General features: G+C 43.5%; 1 protein-coding gene across 3 annotated transcripts in view; it reads left to right on the top strand.

Annotated features, from left to right (window-relative positions):
* The window catches only part of LATS2 (large tumor suppressor kinase 2), a 47061-nt gene that overhangs the window by 5734 nt on the left and 23662 nt on the right, over positions 1-17665 (top strand). For all 3 annotated transcript variants that reach the window (XM_033146306.1, XM_033146307.1, XM_033146308.1), the window contains exon 2: positions 4419-5078. In XM_033146306.1, the coding sequence (XP_033002197.1) occupies positions 4737-5078 (342 nt within the window). In that variant the 5' untranslated portion in view covers positions 4419-4736. The remainder of the gene's footprint in view (positions 1-4418; positions 5079-17665) is intronic.

Below are 17665 nucleotides of genomic sequence, written 5' to 3'. Positions count from 1 at the left end.
GGAAACTGCTATTGCCTGATTTATGCAAGCAGCAAGGTGGCGTCTCTTTGGAAATGCACATGCGTTTGCCATGCTTTTGCAACCCCACTTTCAGGCATTTTGCTGTGGGATGGCAAAAGTCTATAGAATTGCATGGCGAGCCTCCTTACACAGAACATGGAGCAGCCTCCACTCGGTTGCCTTTCAAGAAACAACCATGCTGTCTCTTGTGTCAGTTCTGAGAAGTGTTCCAGTGTTTCGCCAACTCCAAACATTTCCGCTCATGCTTTTCAAAAAAGTGAGGGGCAGGTGAGCTGTATTCTGGACAAAGGCCTTGTTTTAAGGAATGTGGCCCTTTTGTTGTTAGCCATAAAGTGCATGAGTGCAGTTAGCAGTGTTTCACTAATATTTGTTTGTTGCCTCTTTGCACTGAAAATGTAGGAGATCATAGTGCCAACATGTGTGCTGAAGGAAGCACGACAGTTGCAGATGGAGTGTTGGTGTCTAGGTTTTGCTTTGTTCCCTCATTCCTAGTTATGTGAGAACTCAAGTTTGTGGTTCAGTTTTAATGCTGAACTCTGAAGCACGAGTGTGGGAAACAGCCTGTGGAGATGTACATTGAATCTAGGATGCAAGGAATATGTATTTCACCCACATGCAGGGTTCTTCCTTCTTTTTCTTCTTTAGATTATCTGCATAGTTTACTGTTCCCTCACGTGCTCATCTCAGACTTTTGGGATCCTTGTCCAAGTACCAAACTTTGCAGGAGAATTTCCCTGTTCCTTGAAGGTTACTGCACCCCTATCTGTAATGTTGTGGGCCAGGAAAAGATAACAGGAGTGTAATATGGCATTATTTCAGTAGCTGCATCAGTATTCCTTTGTAAAGCCTGCAGTTCCTGGATGTTCCATGCAGGGACAGGAGAAGGAACAGCCTATATCCCAACAAGGCCCCCAAAAGCCTGTGCTGATGAGCCTTAAAAAAAAAAAACAAACAGGAGAAACAGTTTGAAAAATAAGAAATCAAATATTTGAGGGGCCCCAAGGGGATCAAAATCACATGTTAATAAAACCCACACTTTGATGTAAGCAGCAATACTTCTCTTGATTTGCTTTTTCAAAGGAAGAATGGATGGAGTTGGCACCTTCTTGTAAATGTAAAAAAAACTGGTGGGGAGACACTCTGCCCTTTGGTGGTGGGCTTTATTTTTGGTCTCTTGTTAAGTCCCAGTGGAATCTGGTTTAGATTTTGAATCTGGGTTAAGTTTCTAGTTGCTGCGCTATTTTTCATTCACCGCAGGTATTTGATTCTTCTTATTTCTGTGCCACTTTCCATTCAGATGAATCCCAAAGCGGCTCACAAGTAATAAACAACGGCAACATAGTGAAACGTAACAGAACATCACAAATGCAGCATATAAGTCATATGAAATAATTAACAAATCATCTGTAAAACCTAATATTTCACTCTCTTCAGGTTCATTCAGTCCCTTTTTTCAATGATCTTGTTTTCCCTTTCACCTTGTTTCTTTTTCCGTATCCTCCCCAAATATTTTGAAAAATGTTTTGGCCGGGGACGACGACAACCCTAAGCTGTTCACGAAATAAAAATAAATAAATTCATTGAAGCTAAAATACTAACAAAATGAAAATACATTGCTGCCGGTAAAAATCCTGACGCAAAATACCAAGCTACGGGGGATAGACAATTGCCCTCTGTGTAGGGACATGTCCCTGCCTCTGTTGGCATCGTCTCGAAGACTGTTTGCATGTGGCTCTGTAGGTTGAAGAAACCCATGAACAGTTTTATCACGTCTACCCTGCTGATCATGCCGTTTTGGGCTCTCCTCCAGAGGAATGTGGACTGTTTGCACCAGCTGTGTGTGCTATAGCCAGTTTTGCCTCTGTGTTGATGGAAGGCTTGTCCTCGGCACAAGTTTTCATGTACAGTATATATTTCTGTCCCCCCCCCCCTTTCCCTGTTCCCCTACCTTTTCTGAAGATTGCTTTTTCTTATTTTATAAAGAAAGTAGTTCGGTGGTAAGGAATGTGATCAAAATATAAATCCTAAACACAATTGCTTGAAAGCAGCAGAAGTTCTATGTACATTTGTTTAGGATTTAGGGGAGTGGAAACTCAGGAATCAAATGAGGCAGCACTGTCTGGTCCTCAGAACTCTCCCCAGGACCTTGCAGAGCCTGCTAAGCAACACCAAGTTCATTTTTTTTTTTTTACTTCTCCTCTAGCTACACTTACTGCTGGCATATGGCCCTTGGAAGGGTATCCAGAAGGGAATGAGACCCTCAAGTGGAAAAAAGGTTCCCCACTGTAAATAATGCACACGATACTTAGAAAATTCTCATATGTGCATGCTGTTGAAATGAATGGGAATCGTATGGGAGCTCAGAAACAGCAATATCATAGAATTGCAGAGTTGGAAGGGACCATGAGGGATTCTTTCTTCCAGCGTGGGGCTCAAATCCACAACCATGAGATTAAGACCTTCCGACTGAGCTAGAGACATATTGTTTGTAGCTAATTTGTCCCCAGAAGAGCAAAGAATACCTAGGATAGGTACAAACCATACATTTAAAGCACATACCTGAATAATCCCGGGAACTGTAGTTTATTCACCCACAGAGCTAGGAACTGCTTTTTAATGAACTGATATATTTGTGTTGAAATGTGCACCAGTCTGTTATGTGTAAAAAGGGTCAAGGACAAAGCCCATTAGAACGCAGGAACCTGCTGGATCAAGCCAATGTCCCATCTAGTTCAGCATCCTGTCCTCTCAGTGCCCACCCAGATTATTAGAAATTAATTTAGCGTTGCCATTACCCCAGGCACATCTCTTCTGCAGTTTCCCCCTTGTGCCTCTCTTCACCTGCTTTTGACTCAAGCAGCGAGAGTTTGGCTGGCGCAGTTTGGCTGGCATAGTTGCGCCACCCCGAGTTACTGCATCAGTGAAAAATCTCCTAAATGTTTACTGGAATTCTTGAGCACGTCTAATGGCAAGATTACAATTTAAATAATATAGGCTGCCCTTTCCAGTTAAGACTCTGCCAGAGTGACTTGCGATACCGTACCAACAAACCAATGTGAACATTAAGCCCGGCACAATAATGAAATGCTCAAACAATCCATGGTATGCTTTAAGATCCACACAAACACCAGTAATGCATACACATTCCTTCAAAAGTAAATGAAGCTGCCTTTTCAGTTCAATATATCAGTTTCTATTTACCAATAAAAATTCTTGCCCATAATGGACAGAGACTTTTCCAAGTCTCCTCATAAATAGCATAAGTCATCATTCTTAGAATTATTTGTTTGTTACTTAGATATTTATAAACCTCACTTTCCTAAGAAATGTAACAAGCCACTGTACAACAGAAATGACAGGATCTCTATGGATTGTGGCTAATGTCTTTTGTATCTGGCTTCAGAAACTGGTCGTGGGAGGACACTGAATGTGGAGTAACTGGTAATGTCTCCACAGCCTCTGGCTGAGGGTGGAGTGTAAGGAATCAGGGGCCTGTGAGGTAATTGGGGGTCCAAGTTGTTCAGAGCATCATAAATTGGATGCTACCAAGTACACATGTATTCCCGATAACACACTACAGATAACATGTAAATGTGTGTCATCACGGAGGCAGTTTTTCCAATGCAGTTGTGCAGCAGTCCTCTTGCTTTTTTTTGTTGCTCTGCAGACCTTAGAGATGGGCTCTTAAGTTTATGAGTAAAACTTGTAAATTGCTGCATATTCCCTCAGTTGATCAGAGAGATAGAGCGTTCATTTATAAACTCACTGATTCCGTTCAGGTGGTTCTCCTGTCATTGCCAAATGCTGACATTTATTATTTGTTCCTCCAAAAAGCCCAGAGCAGCATACATGAGATAAATCCAATTTTTATATTCCCATCCACTCTGCTAAATTCTAATAGGAGTAACTTGCATGGCACAGCCTTGCGTGGGTATTTTGACTCCTTGGTCCAGATCTAGCAGTCTGTTCACTGAGTACAGTTGTTGTTTCCTCTCCCTCATTTCTCTATTATTGTTTTGTTATGTATTAAATTTGTTAGTGGCTTTATCTTGCCCAGGGCAACCCAAAGTGACTTACAGTTCGAATCTCTACAACTCTCTCCTCACTGAAACTCCCAGACACCCAATGCTATTCAGGAAAAAAAATTAAGTGCTTCTGGGGAAAGCGTTTTGTTTATTGTTGGATTGATTTAGTATAAAACTTCCTGGACAGTTTTAATTGTGACATATTTCCGTATTCTGCATGTTCTTAATCTTTTCTTTGTTCACCACTTTGGATTTTACAAGCAAAGCAGCAATGTGGAATATAATAACATACCAGACAGACTCTTGGGAAGAATTCTTTTGATAAAGAAGAAGAGAACCGCATGACTATATCTGTGTTCTGCTTTCTTCCAGATACTGAATAGCAGCGAGATGGAAGTTTCGGGGTTCCCCTCTGTGTACAGAAATTCTGAAAACTCTGAACTGAAGAAGCTTGAAAGTGGCACCTGCTCCTTGAGACTTATGTAGTGTCATAGACATACCAGGTGACATTGGAGAATACAAAAGTGTGACACAGTCTCCGCTCCAGAGTTTTACCATTTATGTTGGAACTACTATCAAGGGATTATGTTTTGCAGCAAACTGATACCTTCAGGAAGAACCGCGTTGAATGTCCCTTCGGTTTTATGCAAAAGAAGTTGGAATTTATGCTGAAACAAACCTGGATTAAACATGAGGCCAAAGACTTTTCCTGCTACCACTTACTCTGGGAACAGCAGACAAAGATTGCAGGAGATCCGGGAAGGTTTGAAGCAACCTACCAAATCTTCCAGCCAGGGATTGCCCGTTGGACCAGGAGGCGAAACTTCTCTGGACCCTAAAATTACAGTAGGGAAAGATGCAGCCAGGCAGCAGCAAATGAGACCAGTTGCCAAGTTTGGGCCATACCAGAAAGCACTGCGAGAAATCAGATATTCTTTGCTGCCCTTTGCTAATGAGTTGGGCACCACTTCTGCAACGGTTGAAGTTAATAGGCAGATGCTCCAGGAACTGGTGAATGCAGGGTGTGATCAGGTAAGCATTATGTTAGAGCAGGCTGGCTCTGCTACAAGGCTGTATTAATCTGATAGTGATATTGGTGGAAATACAGGCATACAAGAACCAAGCTAAACTCTCCCCCTCATTATGGTCCATGGGGTTGAGCAGCATTGTGGTTCTGTTTACCACATGCTGATGTGCTTTGCCACAGCATTCACTCTGTCACGTTGAGTTGGGATTGAAAGAGAATGGTTGACAGAATGAGATGAAATACTTTGCATTCTTGTTCCATAGGCTGCCCATAATTTTGCTTTAAAAAAGGCAATGTGCTTAAGTGACAATGTGATTTATTTATTTATTTTTATGTAACAGAGGAATCTCCAGTGGGGTTTGCCACTGTAGATACAAAACATTGCTCTACTCTTGGAAGAGAAAAGGAAGAAGTCCTCCTGTGTTTAGAGTGCCTGTGGTCACCACTGAGTCTCGCTATTTGGCCTGGTTGGCACTTCATGCTAAGCTGAAATGTTTCTTAAAGTACAAACATGCACACTTTCAAAGAGGAGTCTGCAGCCTCTTGATTCACCCCTGGTGTAATACAGCTTGCACTGCATTGAGCTAAGCCATAGTTTGACTTTGCATGCCGTCCAAAACTGAGCTCCTGGTTTAGCTTTCCTGGACAAACCATGAGCCTTTAACCAAAGGACAAACCATGCCTGTAGCTTGTAGTTAGTCTGAAGAGAGCTAAACCACAAGCCAGGGTTTGAACGATGCCCCAAGCCATGACTTAGCTCAGCACCGCAGCAGAATGACCAGGGAGAAGCAGAGCAGCCACAGCCTTCTCTCTCAGTCCACACATTCATGCTAAACCATGGTTTGGCTTAACGGGAGGAGTGAACTGGGTCATTGTGTGTTCAATGGATTTGCTTCATTGCTGCTTTGCAAAATTGATATGTGTCAGAACTTCTTGATTATTTGATGTTTTTTGTCTATTTGTGAACAACAGTGGTTAGAGCAAGCAGTCTACCTTGCACTTTGTAAGAAGACACGAGCTAAAGGAAAATACAGCCTATATTGTCGCAGTAGAACTGTGCTGACAAATATGCACAGGACATATGCGGCATTCTCTATTTGCCTAGCCTTTAGCCCTCACAGTTGAGTTGTAAATCTTGTGATTGCAAATGACTAAAAACCTGGAATTAAGTCTTCTGTGTGCAGGTGGGGACTTGTGTATAGTTGGACCATGGAGTGCTGGGAAACCAAAGCAAGAGTTGAATCCATAAATTTAAATTTTGAGGGCCACCCACAAAAAACGCTAGTTTTTAGTTTGAACCAGGGTGGAATCTACACACATATAAAAAAAACACAGTGAAAATGCTTTTTAAAAAAAAGTTTTTGAAAAATATAGTGAATTTCCCATAGCTCGCTTTCGCCATCTAGTGCCACATTTGTATATTGCACTTTACAATATATATAAAACGTTTTATTTGCAGGTATGTAGATAACTCCCAGGACTCGCCGGGGCTTGTCTACACTGGAGTTTGCTGCGTGTTTGCATTCATGTTTAATTTGCATAGTCCACATGACGTTACCTTCAAACAACACCAATCTCCCCCAGTAAATTTGGGTTTACCTGAAACAGGAATAATCTAAATGTTGAGGGAGATTAGGCGCCAAACTGTTGCACCTGGGGTCACAGACTTTTTGTTGCATTAATTTGTTTTGGAAGTGGATCAGTCGTCACTTTCTGCTGCACCCCTTTGCATGCTCTCTGCTTCCTCTTCCAGTTACGTTCATAACATTTTACAGCACGCTCCTTAGGAGGAGTGTAGATTTGCACCCAACCAGAAAACTGCCAAGATGTGTGCTGAGAATTTAAAACAATTCCCTAACTGTGCACTCTTGCACACTTCCTGGGCAGGGAAATCTTTTTAAAAACAAGGTGTGCTCGCACATTTCTCTGCCCACATGCCCTGCCGGTACTTAATCGGCATAACAGAATCAACAAATTAGAAGGCGGGGAAAACACAAAAGGGAACTCCTACTGGTATGAATGGGGGGAAATCAAAGTGGCTCCTCTTACACATCCAGTTGCATGTGGGTGTGGACTGCTATGGTCTAATTTGAATGGGGGGGGGAGTGGATTGACAGCTCAATGATGCTCCAATGTGGACAAGCCCCAGGACGTGGCCTTGGGCATATTTTAATGGCACGTTTCCTCTCCAGAACATACAAAATAAAAAGTATAGAGTGCCTTTCTCTTTCTCTCTCCTTAAATAATGGTGACCAACCCATATGCAGCTGGTACTAAGCATCCTTTCTGTGCCAGGGGTGTAATTTCTAGAGAGTCCCAAGCCCTGACATCTCTGGTTTCGGAATTTAAGCATCGGTTAAAAGGAATTTCTTACTCTGTTTTACTTCTGTCCTGAGCTGCACTGCCTGTAAGGCAAAAATGGTGCCGCTGAGTATCAAGACTGAAGACAATATAGAGCTGCCTGTGGCTGGATGCCCCGGCAGCTCATTCTATTTCTAGACATTCCCCTACTTCCTGCCTCCTGTGTCCAAGAAAGCCAAAGGCTGTAAGGCATCGCAGAGTGGCCGTGTAAATTGAACCCACGATTTTTCTAGACCTGTTAGAATAAATGTTTACATCAACATGTGAGACATCATCAGCTTGGTTTTTAAATGGCGTTTTATATTCTGGCGTTGTGCACCAACTTGTTATTTTGTGATGCGCTGGTATGGAAATAGTTTTACAGATAAGAATCCAGTGAGGCATGGATTTGTCCTTTGAGGCATGAGTACTAAACCAGCAGGGGGCACCGTCTATCACCAAGAGAGTCTAGGTTAGGGGTAGGCAACCTAAGGCCCAGGGGCTGGATCGCTTTCTCAATCTGGCCCGCTGGATCGCTTTCTCAATCTGGCCCGCAGATGGTCCGGGAATCAGCCTGTTTTTACATGAGTAGAATGTGCCCTTTTATTTAAAATGCATCTCTGGATTATTTGTGGGGCATAGGAATTCGTTCATTTCCCCCCAAAAAATATAGTCCGGCCCACCACATGTTCTGAGGGACGGCCCACAGCTGAAAAAGGTTGCTGCCCCCTGGTCTAGGTTCTGCTTTAAATGCTCCGAAGAAGCTGCGAACAGGCACAGGCTTCCCATAAATGTGCCTATAAATGTGTTTATAAAGAGAACTAAATGTTCTCCGGCTTAAAAAGATGAAATAAAACCTTCTTAGCTTTATCCTTATTGCCTGGCTTTAACGAACCTTAGTTTACGATTCTGGCTTGTTCACTGGCTAAATCAACAACTAACACAACACACCACTTTTGGTTTAAAAGCAGAAGTGGGTGCTTTTGATCTACATCTGCTGAGGGTTTTTAGAGGTCTCAAATATTGCAAATCATTGGTGTCCAGAAGTGGCCCTTAAGAACAACAGCAACAAAAATATGGGCTTTACCTTTCCCCAATAGCTGGATGTATAACTTCTTATTCATTCAGAGATGACTAAACCAAATAGCATGTGATACTATGATTTTTTTTTTTTAAAAAAAAAAGCTCAGACAGTTTCAGGAGTTGTAGGACTAGACAGCAAAAAGGCACAGCCTTACTCAGCATGAAAACATGAAGCCAGAAACACTGCTAGTTGTCCATCGGCTGCTAAACAAAACTTGCAGGGCCTGAAAGTGCACCTTTCAGACTTCAAGAAATACTGGTGGCAGGACTGTAGCTGTCCTCCTTGCTGATCATTAATCCACTTGGAAGCACCCCAGGCAATTAGATGTGGAATGTTGCATGAAGTTGTAGATAGTAGCTTTTTAAATATTTTAATTGCCCTGAATAGATGCAATTGAGCATATGATTGGATTTGTTCATCAACTTGGAGAAGTTCTGGGTTCCAGCTTGCTCTCTCTTTTGCATTCTTTCTCGGAGCGGAAATGTTGACAGGGTTGTTGCTTCTGCTACAAAATGATATGCTGGTGTGAATTATGGAACAGCTGCAGTGCGGGAAACTGTTTTTCAGCAGTATGGATCTGGTTGTGCCTTAATACATTTAGCAAAGTTTGGCGTGAAGCGGCAACATGTTTGTGATCAGACGTCTTTCAACTCAGGGGCTTCCCAAAAATAAATTGGGGGGGGGGAGAGGGAGGAGAAGAACCACATGCACACACATTGCTATTTATACTAATACCAGGAACTGTGTGAGCTTAAAATCTGAATTTTCATAAATTATGCAAATTAGGCAAAATATACTTGGCTAGTCATGGGGAGAGTTGTGTCATAGGACTGTCTGGATGCAAAGGAATGGTGGAAGGAACCAGCTGGGGAACTTTCACCGGAAGAAGGCTCAGGCAATGAGTGGTTAGAGGGAGATGACTGGGAAGAGGTGTCGGAAGCTGAAGAGGTAACAGGACTTAGTGAGTTGAGCTAAGCTAAGAGATCTGTGGTAGACAGCCCCATGAGGATTACGGGGTTGGGTGATGTGGTGTGTCGGGTTTTATAAACTGAGATATGGTCAGTCTGAGCGTTTTATGTTTTTGTTTTAAAACCTGTTTTAACTTAACACTATTTTGCACCTAGCCCACCTAGGGACTGTTTATTCAAGGGGAGGGCGAGAGTATATGCATGTCCCATCTGTGTCCATGAAGCTTGAGCCCAGATAAAGTCCCACTGGAAGGCAAGCCAGTTCCCTCCACCTTCAATATTCACTATTTTATTTTATCAGCTACACCATAATGAGTTCCTTTGGCAATGTGCAAATTAAAACAAATAAACCCTTCTCTAGCATCTAGGACTTTACCAGCTGCAGTTGTCAGACTGCTGGATTCTGGACGTGCTGCTAGATTCTGTGCTGAGGGGAGTAGTATCTTTGCTAATACCTGAGACTATTTATGATGCCTTTCCATGACCTGGGAAGTTAAGAGTTATTTGTGAATATTGTAATGAGCCGGAGAACATCTACCTGTCCCCTGTGTTTAAGTCAAAGGCTTGGAATCTTGTCAGTTCAGGGAGCAGTCTTGATTGCATTCCAGCATCCTTTCATCTTGCTGGGATGGAAAACACATTGAGAAACCAAAGACCGATAGTGAGATGAAAAGAGCAAATACAACAAAAAGTGTATTGTGGTCTCTTAAAGAATAAACAAATGTATTGTGGCTTCAGCTTTCATGGGCCAAGGACATCTGACAAATTCGACTCTAGTCCAAAAAATATGGTGCCACAACAAATTCCTTAGTCTTTAATGGGCTGGGGTGTTGTTTGGGGTTATTGAGGGGGTTGCTATTGGTTTATTTTGTATCTTTATTTTAGATTTAGGTGTCACCATGTGGAATTGGTTCAGTTTGGTTTTGTATTTTTTAAACTGTTTTGTTTATTGTTCATGACTGCTTTTGCTATGTTGCAGTTGTGCTCCACCCCACCCCCCTTGTTATAACCCATGAGTGTGGTTTGACCTCTGGAAAGCCTGCATACAAATAAAATTTTGTGTGTGTGTATGGGCTATAAGCCTGCTTTTACACCTGAAGCATCAGGCGAAGATACCAGAAAATCACATTGTTGTTCAAGCTTGCCAGCCATGCTTCTGTTTGCTTTCTTGCTTGCCTGTCATTGCCACCTGCAGCTTGGAAAAAGTTAGCAAAGGTCCTCCAACTGGGAGCCTGAAATGGGAGAAGGTTGCATTGGTTGTACAGCCATATAGGGCTTTCACCCTAAGGTGGGAGGGAATGGTTAGGAAGGAGAAGACGGATGGGTGTTTAGTTTGCTAATATACTCGTCTGAGCTTTCAGATGTGAAGAGTTTGCTGAAAAGCTGGAAAAATACGCCATGTACCCTTCTTTATAGCATGTCTGTCTCTAGGTAGGGTTGGAGGACAAATTTGATTCAGGACGCATTTAAAGTTGCATCTATCAAATCCGGCCTTTCCAAAACATTATTTGAACTGAAACACAGCTACCTTTTGAAATTCACACGTATCTTCATTTTTTAAATGTAGCTCTACAGCCAGTGTTTTTTTAAAAAAATAAATGCATATATTAGGGGAAAGTGTACATAAAAAATAAAGGCATTAGCGAAAATAACATTTTAAAAAAATGCACATTACATGAAATTGCTTAAAATATGTGTACGTTAGTCAAAGCTGCACATGGAAATGTGTTTTGCACTAAAATGCTGGTGAGTTTTCAAGAGGGTTAAATGACAAATTGCTGCAAAATGTGGAGAACTGGGGAAGAATGAGAAATGGAGAGAACCAAAACCGAAAGACAGATCAATCACCCCACTCTACCCCAATCTCCAGCCAATAAAACCCTAACATTTCTCCAGCAGTCCCTTGTCCTTCATAAAAGTATATTTCTGCCCATTTTAAAGTTGCTTCCATTATAACCAAATGAACTGACTTGTCACATCCATGAGTTGCTTTAAAAAAAAAAAAAAGAGCTCCATGCAATTGCGCTGCAGCATTTCCCCAAACATAGCGAGCCACACTATGGATTGCTTGCGCCACAAGGGGAGGCATGTTCACAATGAAACCACGACTAGTGCAAACTATGGCTTATTGTGACATGGAAACAAGCCCAGCTTTTTCTTTTTCTTTTTTAAATGCTCTAATCAGAATAATTCATATAATATAACGGCTTAATTATGAGCATGGAGCTTGTGTTTCTTTGGAATGGAATTGGGATTTTTGTGTCTCTGCGGGACAAGCAACAACCAAAAAAACCCTTCACCCACTTGACACCGGATTTTTGTCATCTGGTTTGGGCTGCATAAAGGGAGCAGTAAAGGTCACAAAGGAATGTGTAGTATTGTGAGAACAGAGTCTTGCTAGGAAAAGAGGAAACGATCGCTTCAGCAGGTCATTGAAAACATTGAGCGTTTGTTCATTCCTGTGCTCAAAGTCACTTCTGAGTCCGAAAGGGTTGAGAGAACTACTATTGCAGCAGGAAGTGGTATCACAATGGAATCAGGGTGTTAATAGTTCCTCTTGGAAGGTTTTTATGCTTAGTCAAAACCACACTTCTTGATAGTTTAGACTTGACTGGCCCCAAGTGGCTCGGGTTAGGGCAGAAAATGTATCTTTATTACAGCCAGTTTCTGTATATAATAAATTTCCAGTGATCTCCCATCCTAGGGGCTTGACTAGATCCATGCCTGCTTAACTTTCTAACAATTCAAGTGCACCCAGTTTGACTGCTGGCCATGTGAGCTGAGATTTGTAACCAACATGGGATCATAGAATCATAGAGTTGGAAGGGACCAAAAGGGCCATCCAGTCCAACCCCCTGCCAAGCAGGAAACACCATCAAAGCATTCCTGACAGATGGCTGTCAAGCCTCTGCTTAAAGACCTCCAAAGAAGTGATCTCCTCTTCTTCCCATATCATCTCACTGACATGGACATTTTATCTTTAGAATTCATTTCACCAGGGATGACAACTCTGGTTTTATAATAAAGACTACCCTCTATAAAAGTTTCTCAGGAGGCTTCTCCCCCCCCAAAAAATATATATATATATTTGGCACATGTTGCTGTTCATGTATAAAACTGAAGGATGGAAAAGTGCAGTAATAGAATCTTTGAGGTATAGCCTTTGCCTGAATCCCTGTCTAGGGCTAGCGTCAAGAGTAGGCCCACCCCACCCCTCAGCAAAGGGTCCACTAACGGGGGGGGGGGTCCCCTGGGCCTGCTGCAGTGGGGAGGCAGTTTTACTGGGCAACCACCTCTCTTGCAAGGAAAGCAGACTAGAACCAAATACTTAAAGCTGCTAGTTGTGAAGGTGGTAGGTACCCTGCCTGAGCAGTGGCCATGAGAGGAGAGGGCACCCCCCCTCTCGCTCAACCGAAAGCTCACTGGCCTGCTTCAAACCCCAGCTCATTCGCCCCCCGCCCCTCTTTCTCGCCCCTCTTGTTGACTCTGCCACTGCCAGCCCAGCTCGCTCACCTGCTGCCCTGCTTGCTCGCCCTGCTGCCTGTCTGTCTCTGGTGGCTCATTCATACTGGAGCCTGTGCAGTCTGTTGACAGCTTGACGATGGACTAGTACAAATATTGTGTGTGTGTGTGTGTGTGTGTGTGTGTGTGTGTGTGTGTAAAGCAGTAGAGTTGCACGGCTCAGGAAACAAATGCAGTCGCCGAAGAGATAAGCCAGTTTTAACCAATCTTAAAAAACTACTTTGTTTTCAGTGTTGCAAAAGACATCCTGCGCCAGAGGACTTCTAATGCCAGTAATTTTCAGCATGTTGTAGGTCAGAGAAGCATGACACGGTGCTCTGGAATGCGCAGGCTACGTGCCAGTTTGTAGTGGAGTATTGCTTCAAAGCAGCGTATGTAGGATGTTTCTTGCAGAAAGTTGTGCGTGTTCCCATAGTTTTTTAGTTCATAGCCTAGCAGGCGGATAGTTATGAACCTAATCTTTGCTCTAGCTGCTTGAGGCTAAGCACGAAGGAATTTGGGCAGAGTCCGGGTGTCACGGGTAAGGTGGAGTAAATCCTCCTTAAAACAGACATTGGGTTTTATTTACATTCTGGAAGGTTCCCTTTAAAGGCCTTCCCTCACATTCTACTGGGAGTGGCTGAGACCACGTAACACTGGTCCTGAAAGACCTACATTGGCTCCCAGTATGTTTCCGAGCACAATTCAAAGTGTTGGTGCTGACCTTTAAAGCCCTAAACAGCCTTGGCCCAGTATACCTGAAGGAGCGTCTCCACCCCCATCGTTCAGCCCAGACACTGAGGTCCAGCTCTGAGGGCCTTCTGGCAGTTCCCTCACTCCAAGAAGTGAGGTTACAGGGAATCAGGCAGAGGGCCTTCTCGGTAGTGGCGCCCGATCTGTGGAATACCTTCCCATCAGATGTCAAGGAAATAAACAACTGTGAGACTTTTAGAAGACAACTGCTGAAGGCAGCCCTGTTCAGGGAAGTTTTTAATGTTTTCTGTTTTTAGTTTTCTGTTGGGAGCCACCCAGAGTAGCTGGGGAAGCCCAGCCAGATGGGCAGGGTATAAATATAAATTATTATTATTATTATAAATTATTATTGCGTGTGTCCATGGACTCTGAAGAATACAGAGTTGAGCTTGGATGTGGCAGTTCCAAATGTGGGTGCCTTGCCTTTCAATTTTGCGTCTGCTTTCAAAGTTTCTTATAGTTTAATTCTTCTGGCTGTATACTGGGGAAAATAATACTCAGTTAACTCAGTGTTGTGAAGCTCACAGGGTGACCTTGAGCACTATTCACCATCTCTCACACTAACCTTTACAGGGTAGTTGCAAGGAAGAAAAGGTGGGGTAGGTTATCATAGAATTGTGGAGTTGGAAGGAACCCTAAGGGCCATCCTGTCCAACCCCCTGCAATGCAGGAATCTCAACTATAGCAGCCAAGACAGGTGGCCATCCAACCTCTGCTTAAAAATCTCCAAGGAAGGAGAGTCCACAACCCCTAGGGCATGGGTCGGCAAACTAAGACCCACGGGCCGGATTAGGCCCAATTGCCTTCTAGATTTGGTCTGGGAATCGCCACGTGGATCGCCAACGTGCGCGTTCTTTCCCTCTCCCTCACACAGCGGCGCTTTTCTCCTCAGGGACGGAGCAGTCTTGTCCCACGCTGGGCGCCGTCAACAGCGGGAGTCTGCTTGTCCGCCTGCCCGCCTCAGCAGGGTGGCGCTGTGAAGGGGGCATGTGATGCCGGCTTCTGCTGCGTTTTCCTCCTGCTCCTGCTCCCTCTCCCTCAGTTTGCCCTTTTCCGTGCCGCTTCCTCGTGCGCTTTCTTCGTCACCACCGGCCTCCCTCCCTCCCTCCTTCATTCCTCCCATGGCGTTCAGGCAGGTCATTGCAGTGGCCGCCAACTTGCGGGTTGGCGGGCGGCTCTGTCTTCAGCGCGGTGCCTCTTGGGAAGCAGCAGCAGGTGGTGGGTAAAAGCTCCAGTGACGCCCCGGTTCCCCTACCTCCGTCCATGGCTCCTCCGCCGGGGCTGCTGCTTCTGTCTTCGCCGGCCAACGCAGCCTCCTACCCCACCATGGCGCTTGGCTGGTTGGAGAAGCCCAGCTGTGGCTATTGGGACGACAACTGGGACAGGTAAAGCGAAGCATCTTCAGGCCTCTTTGCGGGCGGGTGAAAATTGTTCAATTTTTTTTTCCTTTCCAAAATATAGTCTTGCCCCCCACAAGGTCTGAGGGACAGTGGACCGGCCCCCTGCTGAAAAAGTTTGCTGACCCCTGCCCTAGGGAGTCCTTTCCACTGTTGAACAGCTCCTACTGTCAGACCATAGGTGCTTCCAAGCATGCCTTCAAGGAGGATACGACATAACAATACTTCTCATTTTCATTTATTTAATAGTAGCCCTAGAGACTTAAAGCAGTGTTCAACCAAATAATTATGCAAATGGAAGGACATCCATTTGACCCTTCTCTTCCTGCATACAGCTTGAGCCATCCCCAGATCTTCTCCAGAAGGTTGGAGAAGCTACCTGCATGGTGTGAGACACCATGGGTTCTTTGGGGGTTAAACTGTGACTAGGAAGGTCGATAAAGAAGGTGCTATCTCCTGAGGGAGAAGGACCTGACTGCTAGTGTTTTATTCATATAACAGTGCCAGAACAGATTTCGGGGGACAGGTGGAAAGGGAGATGCCCCATTGCACAAGTGCAAGTGATTCCCCTTGGCACAAGGAGTTATTTAGTGCCTTGTTGAACGCCACCCTTCATGTTCAGTACAAACATCAAGCACAAGAAATACCTAAATTAAGGTGGCTCGATTGGGCAAAAGGCTTGAGTTTAAGGATGTGACAAATATTTTAATTTAAAAGTACAAAGTGCAATGGCATTCAAAAGCCGGAAAGTGCAGATGGCAGAGGAACATGCATGTTTTCATGGATAGCTTCCCTTCCTCCACACCATCTTTTCCTCCTCTTCCAACTTGTGCCAGTGAAATGCTTTCACTGTCCATCTGTAAAGTGGGGGGGGGGGGAGTTTCGAAGCAAAAAAAGTTTTATTTTCATTTTTTAGTTTAAGTGCAAGTTTTCTGTTTGGAACTGACCATTTGGAATGGTGTTTAAGAACCTCCTGTTCCCGTGTGGAATATGTTTGGTGTGGAACACTGCTAATATATATTTGTGAAACGAGGGGGAATGGACTATAATAATTATGTAAAGAATAAAGCTAAACACTTAAAGTGAATACAGGAAAAAGCTAAAGAAGTAAACAAGACCTTGACGGGATGCCAGTACAATACCTCGTTTCACTGAACTATTCAGTTTCCTCAGAAGGAAATGAGTTATTTAAATGACTAAGGTTCATGGAAGTGAAGAATTGATGCTTTTGAATTATGGTGCTGGAGGAGACTCTTGAGAGTCCCATGGACTGCAAGAAGATCAAACCTATCCATTCTCAAAGAAATCAGCCCTGAGTGCTCACTAGAAGGACAGATCCTGAAGTTGAAGCTCCAGTACTTTGGCCACCTCATGAGAAGAGAAGACTCCATAGAAAAGACCCTGATGTTGGGAAAGATGGAGGGCACAAGGAGAAGGGGACGACAGAGGATGAGATGGTTGGACAGTGTTCTCGAAGCTACTAACATGAGTTTGGCCAAACTGCGAGAGGCAGTGAAGGATAGGCGTGCCTGGCGTGCTCTGGTCCATGGGGTCACGAAGAGTCGGACACGACTGAATGACTGAACAACAAGGTTCAAACGCAAAAAATAGCAGTAATAAATGGTTGAAAACACGACTATAAAAAGTTCTAGTACTGCATTTACCATGAAGGTTTGAAAACCTAATGGTTAAGGCCTCAATAATAAAGATTCTGGTACTGTATTTACGGAAAAGGTTAGAAAACCTAGATTGCACACATTCAAAAGGAGCTCTGTAAATTTTTCATCAGAGCCCAACATAAAGGAAGCAAAGAGCAGTAGTATAGGGTTGAAAACTCGACTGAAACAATTCTAATACTGCATTTACAAAGAAGGTTTGAAAACCTAAATGGCAAATTTTAAACAAAGCTTTAAACAATGCCCAACTTTAAGGAAGCAAGTTGCAGTAATAATAGGTTGAAAACTCAACTGAAAACTTCTAACACTGTCTTTACAAAAGGGTTTAAAACCTAGAAAGCACAGATTCAAAAAAAATTCAAACTAAACTATTTTAAATAACGAACAAACTCAAGAAAAGGGCTGAATCGCTCCCATGGTCTGTGTGACAATGAGAAGGCCATTGTTTGTGGTTTAGGTTTTTGCATCTTTTAACCTTTCTGCTGGTAATGTACTGTGCAAGACCTCGTTCCTGTCTGTTCTGCACCTTGAAGATGAGGCAAATGTATGCTTCAGCCTCTGAAATCATGAGCAGACAGTTTCCTTGGATGGCCAAAGGTGCAAAAAAAACAAACAAAAAACCAGGAGACAAAGGAATAGACAGGCACCGTGTTTTATATTTATGTGGTTGTATTCAACTAACCTTTACTCAGGAGTAGACCTGTTGAGATTAATGGGCCTAAGTTAGTCATGCCCATTAATTTCAGTTGGTCTACTCTGAGCAATGGTTAGCAGAATTTCACCCGTGATCTTTGCAGCCAGGTAGTTTGGGCAGACTGTTGGGAGCATCTAGTAGTGGGTGATCAAGAAGCCAGTTGTGGCTGGTGTTGTTTC

The sequence above is a fragment of the Lacerta agilis genome, chromosome 4 (genome assembly GCF_009819535.1).
Source record: "Lacerta agilis isolate rLacAgi1 chromosome 4, rLacAgi1.pri, whole genome shotgun sequence".
Lineage (NCBI taxonomy): Eukaryota > Metazoa > Chordata > Lepidosauria > Squamata > Lacertidae > Lacerta > Lacerta agilis.
The sequence above is the reverse complement of the archived record's forward strand: the minus strand, read 5'-3'. Positions and strand labels throughout refer to the sequence as shown.